At 28.0% G+C, this 12,546-nt stretch overlaps 1 protein-coding gene across 1 annotated transcript in view; it reads right to left on the bottom strand.

The window, feature by feature from the left end:
* The window catches only part of LOC142332732 (protein takeout-like), a 34,329-nt gene extending 22,181 nt beyond the window's left edge, over positions 1–12,148 (bottom strand). The window contains exon 1 of the mRNA XM_075379330.1: positions 11,826–12,148. Within this exon, the coding sequence (XP_075235445.1) occupies positions 11,826–11,910 (85 nt within the window). The 5' untranslated portion in view covers positions 11,911–12,148. The remainder of the gene's footprint in view (positions 1–11,825) is intronic.
* Positions 12,149–12,546: the final 398 nt, after the last annotated feature.

Below are 12,546 nucleotides of genomic sequence, written 5' to 3'. Positions count from 1 at the left end.
TAGAGCACCGCACACAATATCCCCCCACTCCATGTCCATCGATATATCCGGTAGCATATTCCAACAACAACATGAGCAAAGACACATAATACGATCGTAAATTCCTAACCTAACAAAGTACATTAACAACTACAAAAATAAAACACATCTCGACGCCTCTGATGACATCGAGGGCCGTGTGCGCGTCAAGGGGGTTCCTCCTCCCTCTTCGCTGTTAGTACGAGACGAGCCACTCTACCTCTCTCCATCCATTCTCACTCTGGAGCATGTAGTTTGATTTTTTGATTGATCTGGATAGCGGTAGTTATTGATTAATGTCCGAGCATATACAGAGTGATTCGTGAAGAATGTAACAAACTTTCAGGACATATTCTACTGGTGGAAATAAAGAAGAAAATTTGTATAAACATAGGTTCGGAAACGCTTCTTTAGAGAGTATCAACTGGCAAAGAGTTTGCCCTGATTTCTACGTCTTCGGTAAAATTAAGCCTGATTGTAATCCTTAAGACTCTAATTAACGGATAAATTTAGTAATTTTGTGTGGAATCTGATATAAAAAAATTGAAAAAAGTCTCAGAACTTTACTTTTAGTAGTTTTCGAGAAGTCTGGGGTAAAAGACAAAAGATTGGGGTAAAAACGCACTATTTTATGTTTGGCGTAAAATAATTTTATTAAACGAGCAATAAATACATAAAAATTTTGAACAGAACCGGTAGAGAATTTGATTCTTAGTAAAATGTTATGAATAAAGTAAGTAAAAATACAAACGTAAGATTTTCGAAGTTCATTACACACAAAACGTATCAATGTGGCATATTTTAACTAAGTTTTAAAAGAAATTTTCTAAGTTTCAGTATTACAGAACAAAAGAATTAAATACGAATATTTTAGAAAAAATAAAAAATATAATTATATTTAAATGTTTAATGTGGCCAGTTGATATTATTAGTATACAAACAAAAGCGTAATTCAAGAGAAAAATTTTGTTATTAGCATTCTCAGTGCGTTATAAGTAAGACAAAAAACCCTTTTGAAATACGGAAAACCATCATAAATATTGTTTGTAGCGCAGAGTTGTAACTACTCTTGCGGAAGATGTTTTCAGTAGTTTAATTATTTGTAAGTCCAATTTGTTTGTTATTTTTATGAAATATTTAATTTTTTGTTTCTTAATATTGAACAATTTTTTTCTTTAATACGCAGTAAAATCTGTTACATTTTTTTTTTTTTAAATAAACTTCAAAATTCCTACGCTTGTATTTAGTTTCTATTGACTTTATTCTTGTAATTTTATTTGACATCAAATTTTCTAGAAATATTTTTTTTTAATTTTTATGTGTGTATTGTCCTTTTAACAAAGTTATTTTACGGCAAACAAAATAATGTTTTTTCGTCCCCAGTTTTTTGTATTTTACCCCATATTCTTCGAAAACGCCAAAAAAAGGCAGTTACCACTATACGGATTTGAATACTAGATAGTGGATACCGGTATTCGTTGATGGTTGAGTTTCAATTAACCACACATCTCAGGAATGGTCGGACTGAGTCTGCACAAGACTACATTTACAGTCATACATATCATCCTCTGAAGTAATACATAACGGTAATTCCCGGAGGCTAAACAGAAAAAAAAAGAGTAAAAAATTATTTAATTTCAATTACGCCAACGCACGTACATATATACGTACGTACTAGCATTACTCTCCTCTGTTTTTTTAGGTCCCTGGGTCATGAAACTTGGAGAAATGAAAAAACCCATATCCCATGTTTTTGCTGATTTCCATACTTTCCTCCCTACAGTGTAGCTTAGACCTATTATGCTCTAGAACTAATTTCGCTTCTTATAAATTTCTGTCTGAAGATAAATGTACGAAACGTCATATCATTAGCTATTATTTAAAATCTGATGTAGACACTACATGACTTTCTTGTACGCCTATTAAATTACATGTACACATTTTTAAAAGTATATAAGATATTGTTTCAATAATAACTTCTGATATTTTTTCATCTTTTTTTTTTTATTTTATTGAATTATTATTTATTGTAAACATTTTTTTACAATAAGGAGATTAATAAATTATTGCTGAGGTTAATAAATTATTAATAATCAATATATTTTTAATTTAAAAAAAAGTTAAAAAATCGAAAGATGATGTTATATTTAAACCAATGTGCCTTCCCCTTGTAAGATCCAATTATTTCATTAATTAAACTTTTATTTGGCTATAACTCTGGAACCAATGAAAATAAATACCACTTATGATATATCATTGAAAAGCTCTCAATGAGGGCTTATTACTGCATTTAAGAAAAAGTCCAAAATCCAAATGTTTTGGATTTTGGGCTTTTTTGGACACTTTTAGTCTAGTCGATTGCAATCAAAAGGGGAGGTGCACAACTACATGTTACAACAGTTCTAAATTGAAAATTTCAACATCCTGCAGGTAATCGTTTTGAATTATGCGTGATACATACGTAAGTATGTAGAGCCGTCACGCCGAAACTAGTCAAACTGAATTCAGGGATGGTCAAAATGGATATTTCCGTTGAAATCTGGAAACCGACATTTTTCGTGATCACAGTACTTCCTTTACTTCGTACATGGAAGTAAAAATGAATACCTTTAAATAACAATATCGATTTATTTTTATTAATTTTTTTCTTTCTATCATATTACTACCGGAATATATTATACTTTTATTTGACCTTGAATGTACTTCAGTATTATTAAACGAACACATATAAGTTGTATAAAATTCCTACAACTTTGCACGACATGAATTCTTATTTATTTTACAAAAGCAATTAAAAATAAACAATTATAATATTTTTCTTATTTCTGTTTTACAAAAAAAAATATTTTTTTATAATTGCATTCTGATGTTAAGAATAACAATTATTAGCGGTTCTGTATGTAATTACATGTTATTTCTGAATCATTATCAAACGTAAATTCTTTTTTATACACTTTTTTTTACATTTTATCGCCCTTGATCTTTACATTTTATTTTTATTCTCGTTTGCAAAACAAAGTGATCTTTTACAGAATTGAATCCGGGATTGTCATCAGAAGAAACATGAACTAGCGTAATTTCTTTTTGTTTCACGCCCCATTTCCTTGAAATGTCTTAGATATTTTTTAAACATTTTAATTTTAAAAAAACTCTTCCAAATTGTATGCACGACTAATAATAGTTAAATTATTAGGAAAAAAATATATACAGAGTATTTCTAAAATGGTGGGCTGCTATATTTCGGATTTTACTTGTAAAATTAAACAAAAAATATCCTTGGGGAAAAATGGCAATTTCTTCTTCGTTCTACCTCGTCCGTCATTTTGTTATTTTTATATAAAAATTTTTATCTCAAGTTCGGTTGGAAGAATCACATTAATATTTGGTAAGCGTCTTGGTAATAAAGTTTTAAAATTAGCAAAAAATCAGGAATTAAATATCTTCGCAAATTGCAAAATGGCGGCCATGTTTATTTTTCAATCCGTTATATTCTCTATAAATATTAGTTTTATCAAAATGTTTGTTAGCCAAAATATCAAACCTTTTATTTTGAACAAAATGACATTTTATTTTTTTAAATCGGTTACAACTAGTCGAGTTATGGGAGAAAATTGGTGTTGTAATTTTCTGCCATAATTATTATGTCTATTATTTTGAGAAAATTATTACTTAATTTGATACATTATAGAATTAAAAATAGATAAAAACAATATTTCATCCAATTGAGCGTAAAGTGGAGAACATGAAAACAGACACGTAATTACAGCATCAATTTTCTGCCATAACTCGACTATTTGTTAACCGATTTTAAAAAATAAAATGTCATTTTGTTCAAAATAAAAGGTTTGATATTTTATCAAAACATAAATTTTGATAAGATTAATATTTATGAAGATATAACGGATTGTAAAATAAACATGGCCGCCATTTTGTAATTTTTTGAAGGTATTTAAGTCCTGATTTTATGCTAATTTTAAAACTTTATTACCAACACGTTTACCAAATAATAATATGATTCGTCTATTCGAACTTGAGATATAAACTTATATATATAAAAATAACAAAATGACGGACGGGGTAGAACGAAGAAGAAATTGCCATATTTCTCAAGGATATTTTTGTTTAGTTTTACAAATAGAATCCGAAAAAGTATAGCCATCCCACCATTTTAAAAACACTGTATATAGTTAAAACTACCGCATTTTATGTTTTGTTTTTATTAAACTTCGAAATTTTTATGTTTGTATTTGGTTTCTGTGCACTTTATTCATACCATTTTATTCAAAATAACATTCTCTACAGGTTTGATTTAAAAGGTTTATTTTACGCCAAATATAAAGTAGTATATTTTTCGACCCCAATATTTTGTTTTTTATTCCAGATTTTTCGAAAAATAATAAAAATACATTTCTGGGATCTATTTTAAAAAGTTTTTCAAATCAGATTTCATATAAAACCATTAAATTTATCCCTTAATTTGGGTTCTAAGAATTGCTATACGGCTTAATTTTACAGAAGGTGCAGAAATCAGGGCAAAATCTAAACCTGTGTTTATTTAAATTTTGTTCATTATTTTCATCGATAGGCTATGTCATGAAAGTTTGTCATATTCTTCGTGAATCATTCCGTATGTAATAAATTTGTGGTTATTTAGTAATTGGAATTCATCCGTACAGATTTTTCCTTGTTTTATTTTTTATATAAGCTGTAGTCTATATTTAAGATTATTTATACAGAACCGACAAAGAAGAAAAAATGTTTGGATGGTTTATCAAGGTTTTTATATAATGATGTATATATTATACACATCAATATATATTATAACGTAAACCAGATATCAATGAAGAGTCTTGTAAGATTTACCCGAATGAACATTTTTATTATTATTACCGCGATCTCAATTATTAATACATTTCTAAGAAAGCTATTGTCTTTAATTTCTACTTAACTCAAGATTATTGTATGTTTTTATAATATATTTAAGAATTATTGTTTGATTCATTCGTTAATCATAATTTATAAACTTATTTGACGTTTGTTCCTTTTTAGTATCTGGTAGAATTAAAAAGTAACACATTTTTATAACTTTAAATTTTTAAAATTGTTTAAATCCCTGCAGGTAGCACAATGAATTTATTATTGTTTTAGAAATTTCTAAACTGATATTTATTATTTATAAAAAAATAAGGTCTATTAATATGAGTAGAAAATATTCAACAGTTATAAATTCCGACGTTTATTTTTAATAATATAATATCATAATAAATATTCCCTGTATCAACCCATATAATTAATTTCAAGGTACACTACATTAAGATTGGGAGCCTCTAGAAGGTGCATATTATCCATCAGTTTCCATTTTTAATAGCTTACCTAATGGTATAAATAATTTCTAAATCATTCTGTTTTTTTTTTTTTTTGTTTTTTTTTTTCAATTACATGAAAAGTTTTTTTTTACAATTAATTATATTACTCTTTTAGTCAGTTTTATATAGAATGATTCATAAAGAATGTATCAAACTTTCAGGACATGTTCTACTGGTGAAAATAAAAAAACAAAGTTCAAAAAATAGGTTCGGAAACGCTTTATTAGCGTGTAGGCTGACAAAAGATTTTGCCCTGATTTTTGCGCTTTCTGTAAACTTAAGCAAAAGTGTAATTCTTGAGACCAAAATTAAAAGGTAAATTTAGTAGTTTTATATAATCTGACCCGAAAAATAAAATAAGTCGTAGAATTTAACATGTAACAAACATATAAAAGTCTAAAACAAAGCTTGCAGAGAATTTGATTCTAAGTAAAATGGTATGAATAATTTCACCGAAATTAAATACAAACGTACGAATTTCGTAGTTTATTAAAAACATAAAATATAACAGATTTTAACTAGATATTAAACGAAATTAATTTTTAATATTACAAATATTACAGAGATAGAAGAACAATTGCTAACATATACAGGAACCAAACAGCAACAGTAACAATTGAAGAACATAAGAAAGAAGCCCTAATAAGAAAGGGAGTCCGACAAGGATGTTCCCTATCTCCGTTACTTTTTAATCTTTACATGGAACTAGCAGTTAATGATGTTAAAGAACAATTTAGATTCGGAGTAACAGTACAAGGTGAAAAGATAAAGATGCTACGATTTGCTGATGATATAGTAATTCTAGCCGAGAATAAAAAGGATTTAGAAGAAACAATGAACGGCATAGATGAAGTCCTACGCAAGAACTATCGCAAAAAAATAAACAAGAACAAAACAAAAGTAATGAAATGTAGTAGAAATAACAAAGATGGACTACTCAATGTGAAAATAGGATGAGAAAAGATTATGGAGGTAGAAGAATTTTGTTATTTGGGAAGTAGAATTACTAAAGATGGACGAATTAGGAGCGATATAAAATGCCGAATAGCACAAGCTAAACGAGCGTTCAGTAAGAAATATAATTTGTTTACATCAAAAATTAATTTAAATGTCAGGAAAAGATTTTTGAAAGTGTATGTTTGGAGTGTCGCTTTATATGGAAGTGAAACTTGGACGATCGGAGTATCTGAGAAGAAAAGATTAGAAGCTTTTGAAATGCGGTGCTATAGGAGAATGTTAAAAATGAAATGGGTGGATAAAGTGACAAATGAAGAGGTATTGCGGCAAATAGATGAAGAAAGAAGCATTTGGAAAAATATAGTTAAAAGAAGAGACAGACTTATAGGCCACATACTAAGGTATCCTGGAATAGTCGCTTTAATATTGGAAGGACAGGTAGAAGGGAAAAATTGTGTAGGCAGGCCACGTTTGGAATATGTAAAACAAATTGTTAGGGATTTAAGATGTAGAGGGTATACTGAAATGAAACGACTAGCACTAGATAGGGAATCTTGGAGAGCTGCATCAAACCAGTCAAATGACTGAAGACAAAAAAAAATAAATAAATAAATATTACAAAACAAAATAATTAAATATTTTAGAAAAATAAACAATCAGAATTAAAAATCAAATAAAACAATTTGTTACACATCTTTAAAGCCAATTAAAAATTAATTTTATCTAAATTTGTTTCAAATAATTTATTTCATATGTTGGCAATCCTAACAATTAAGTCTTTTGTATTGCATTTGAACTGCAATAATCATTTCAATAAGTGATGGAATAGTGCTATATGTCATTATCTAACAATATTTAGCAATTACAGCATTTAAAATTGTAATTGTTATTTTATTGGATACCGATTAGATTTATTTATTTTCATAGCTGAATCATAATTATTTCATAAAATCATTATTTTTATTTGTTAATTTACACAATCTCGTTTTCGGTTTATAATTTTGTACACAGTAATGTTGTTTGTCACTGTTTTTCCTTAATCCTTCCTGGAAATAATAATAATTTTAGGAATTGGCATCCTCACCGTATTCTAATTTATATTGTTAGGGTATTTTGGGGAAGTTATTGCTATGCAGTTTTGCTTAACGTTCGGTTTGTCTCTAAAGACGAGCTGGTTTCCTGATAAATGGAAAATGGCTAAATTTATTCTAGTATTTAAAGCGATGACGTAACGATGTGTCTAATTATCGTTCCATCTCAGTTATTATTATTTTTGCTAAAAGTGTTTGAAAAAATACTGTACAAACATTTATAATGGCAAGTCATACCTTAAATTTATTTTAACCATCATGAGTTCATGATAGGTTGTTCAGCTATTATTAACTTATTATTGCCAACAGATGTTTTGGAAGTTCTAAATAAAAGGGGTTATGGTAGATGTTATTTGTACTGATTTTATTAAAACTTTTCTGTTGATCATGCTGTTTTATTAAATAAAGCATGCTTATTTTGGGTCTGTAATAAGTTACTGCAGTTGAATGGATCATATCTAATGAATAGAAGGCAGTATGTAAATTACTCAAACATTTTACCTGATAATTATTGTATTTTCTCTGCGGTTCCCCAAAGATCTAATACAGGCCACTGTTTTTTATGTTTTTTGTCAATAATTTGCCTGTTTTTTTTTCACGTGTAAATGTTCATATGTATGCCGACGATGTTAAAATTTACCATGTTTTGAGAACGATTGTGACTCCCGATTTTATTCAAGCAGAGATGAATAATTTATTGGTCTGGTGTTGTACAAATAAATTTTATTTAAATCCGAAGAAATGTAACGTGTTGGTGCGTCTAGACAGAAACCTTTAATACCATAGCTTCTTATTTCACTTGTAATATGTTACCTGTAGTTTAGACAGTTAGGGATTTTTTTTGTCTTCAGTCATTTGACCGGTTTGATGCAGTTCTCCAAGATTTCCTATCTAGTGCTAGTCGTTTCATTTTAGTATACCCCTACATCCTGTATCCCTAAAAATTTATTTTACATGTTCCAAACGTTGCCTGCCTACACAATTATTTCTTTCTACCTTTTTTACCGGGAACAACTGATGAAAAATATTTTGATCATAATTACAATACGTGATCTGAAAGTTTGCTTCTCGCCAGCTACTGTATCTAGTGTACTAGTCATTGTATTTTACTAGTCTGTTGTGTTTGCATTTTATGTACAAATGTGTCATCGGATAATGTCATCTGGATTGATAGCCAACAAACCCCGCTTGCCCGTCCCACCAAAGCCAGCCGACAGTTTGGTTGATAAAACAGTTTATACAAAGACAGTTGTAGTGTTTTATTTATTAAATTAGCACCATAAATCATTTTTTTCTTTTATTTACTTTTTAAATTGGTTATTATTATTATTTTTATTATTTAATTATATTTTACCCTACACATGTAATTTTTATCTAATAATTTTCTTCTAATAATCAGGATTATTATTATTTATTAACTTTGCTTTCCTGATAAAAAACAAAATTAATATAAAAGAAACTTTATAAATCTACCAGAAATGTCATAGAAAAATCAGCTGTACGGTATTTTTCTATGGAAAGATTTTTAATGATATTAATCAGGATGCGATTTGCACTGTTGGAACAGTTTTAGTGTTATCATCATAGAGTTGTTATGGGTGACAACTAACCGTGCGTGTCCTACTATCAGGAATTTTCCAGACTTATTTAATTGAGTGACTGTCTAAAATGATGTGTAATATGTAAATAGTGTTAACAACCGTTAAATAATAGTCAATAGTTTAATATAAAAAAATAAAATTTCTCATATCTCAAAACAATCTATTTTACGGTATCAGATTATCGCAGGCTCAAGCGTTCAGTGGAATCCCATGCAAAACAGCTCAGATATGTTAAAAAAAAATGATAGAATTTTGAAACATCATTTTAAGATCATAAAAAACAAAAATCTTGAAAAAACTTTGAGTTACCGCAATTCTTACCAAAATGGGGATCGCTTAATATTTTTTACCACTACTTTCAAAAGTAGTATATAGTACTTCCAACGTTGTAATATCTTTCTAAAAAGTATATCGTTTCAAGGTAGGGGAGGAAGTATTTGATAAATTTTTTTTCTATATTTAATTATTAAAAAAGTTCTTCATATTTCGTGATTTTTTTCCTAAAATACATTCTGATCAGGAACGTAAAAAAAAAATGTAACCAACAGGTTGAACTAGTGATAAAACTCGTAAATCAACTGATTTCGAAGTCGATGTTCTTAAGTTCAATTCCTAATAAAGGTAGTTGCCTTTATTTGGATTTGACTACTAGATCAAGGACACCGGTGCTCTTTGGTGGTTGGGTTTCAAGTAACCAAACGTCTCAGGAATGGTCGACCTGAGGTTGTTCAAGACTACACATTTACTGGTACAGTTAAATTGCACTGAGAAGTCGCTAATGACTTTAATTATTGATGTAACTATATATATATATATATTATAATATATAATATAATATTTAATTATATTTTATTATTTATATTATTTTTTTTAATATTATATATATTATACATATATATAATATATATATTATATTTTCTCGTGCTCTCCTGCGGAGAAAAATTCTGATCACCGGAAGAGGTGTTTAATATATTTTCGAGGAGGCACGAGAAACCCCGATGGGATGTCCGAGTTCGGACGAGCTAGGGAGGGCAGACTGCGCTGACATGAAAACCTGAGGCGACTGTGTTAAGCTTTTTAGCGTGAGCTGGTCGTCTTGGGGAATTTAAAAAATAAAAAAAAAGATCTATTAATTGCTTAATCTGGTTATTCCATTCATCAAACTGTTTTTCCACATTTTATATATTATACATATATAATCATAAATTATTTAAGAAATAAAATTTTTCACCAAAACGTGATTATAATTTTTATTGCTAAATAATAATTTTGTTAAGGTGTTCTCTGTAATTTATAAACGTAAAAAAATTAATTTTTCATTAAAAAAGAGGTTCCAGAAAGTTAAATATTTTAAGTAAAGATAAAAATATTATATAATTGTTATATAAGACACTTATCTGTTTAATTCTGAAAAATATATTAAACCTGATTTTTTTTAATTTTTTGATGTTCGTAGAATTTCGTATGAATAGAAAAGTAAACTAAAAACGAGTTGATAAATATTAGGTTTTTTTTACATTTTTTTTTAAATTATTTTTTTTAATAGTATCTGAAAATAAAATAATTAGTTTTATAAAATGCATAAATATTAAATTCGTAAAGGAAATTATATAACCTTTATCCCTTAAAAAAAATATGGAAAAATAATAAAAATTACGATACTTCGAAAATAGTTTTTCCTTTTTACTAAAATAATGAAATACCACAATAAAAATGTGTCAATATTAAATATTTTAAAACTACTTTCAAAAACTAAAAGTTATCTGTTAGAATATAAATGATATTTAATGAATAAAACTATTATTACAATAGAAAAAAAAGCTGAAAAGCTGACTACGCGATTGTAGGACTTTCCCGTCACGCGGCTAAAGCCGCGACGGTCAGCACTAACCAAACTAATGTAATTTCACTAACTTACAAAGAACAAATTTCGCTTGAACTGTCGGTAACTGTGTAGCCGCGTGATTTAATGCATCAGGTACCGAATAAACCGGGCGTTCGAGTTCGAGATCCAGCCAGACTTAGGTTTTTTTTTAAATTTTAAATATTATTAATTTATTTACTTCTACCGTTTACTTGTGACGTCACAACATAGACGAATACAACAGAATTTTTTTGAGATGGTGATACGATTTTGCAAAATTATTTTTCTTTGCATATTATTACTTTTTAATCATTAAAAAATGCGTCTAAGAAAAGTATGACCTTAATTAGGTAAAATCTCGAGATACTGAGGGTGACTTTGCTCTATAGCCTCATTCCCTTGACCTTTTAAGTAAAAAATTTAATGACACCAATGCCCCATATATAGAAGTAATCTGATTAAGTTTTGTCAAAATCGATCCAGTAGTTCTGGAGATATAAGGTGATTTGGAGGCCAATACCGAACACACATACGTACATTAAGATCCGGAAAAGATCTGGTTTTTTGGATTTTTAGATTCCTTAGATGTCAAACGTCAAGATCCGGTGAAAATTGTATTTGACCAAATTGGACCGATTAAAATACTTTCCATTCTAGAACTACAGTGTTATCTAGACGGGAAAGAAATGGTTTAAAATAAACCGTGATCTCAATTAAAATTTTACTATTCACTCAATAATAATGGAGAAATTTGAAAAAAATTATCTAAAATCTTTCTTTAAATTTAATTAGTATATTGATAAAAACATCTCGGTTAATTAATTCTTAACTTTTTAATCGAACATTGAATACAAATAAATACCCAAAATTGTGATTTATATATTTATAATTGAAATAGATTAATTAAATACATATTTTTGGTACTTACGTAATTTTAAAGATGTAGAATACTCCAACGTTAACAACAATGTAAGTACAATTGTAACCGCTGCTTTACTTATTGTTGCCTTCATTTTGTTATTATTAATTACTATTAAACAATATATATTTAAAAAAAATTTAATATTAAACTTTTATAACAACAATTACATGTATTTATTTATTAAATATATACATATAAACATATACCTATTTATGTAATTTAATATATATATATATATATATATTGTTATTGTTGTTAAACAGAAAGGACTACCAAGGTCCAGAGTAAGCTTAACCGTACCTGCCTGCGGTCACTGCTTAACTGGACAATAAGTATGCAGCATCACCCTTATATACATATATATAGATTTGTATATACATATATATATATATATATATATATATATATACTATTCACCTTGTTTATTATTGTATATGTTTGTGTGTGTATTTATGTATAATCAAGTTACATTAAAAATTGTTTACGTACATATATCCCTAGGAAAAATTTATTTATTATAATTAGTTAGGGGGGGGGGGGGTTGGTAGAAGTTGTACATACAGGTTATTGAGATTGTAGTGGGAGATAAATGAAGGAAATAATCTTTATTAATTAATTACTATACTTATTATCTACCTATGCAATAAATGTTTCTATCCCCTCCGCTTCAACGTATATTTAAAATTATTAAACATTTAAAATGTACTAAATTACATGTTTTTTCCAT

The sequence above is a fragment of the Lycorma delicatula genome, chromosome 12 (assembly GCF_047948215.1).
Source record: "Lycorma delicatula isolate Av1 chromosome 12, ASM4794821v1, whole genome shotgun sequence".
Lineage (NCBI taxonomy): Eukaryota > Metazoa > Arthropoda > Insecta > Hemiptera > Fulgoridae > Lycorma > Lycorma delicatula.
Note: the sequence above shows the minus strand (reverse complement) of the source record. Positions and strands in the feature narration are given on the sequence as shown.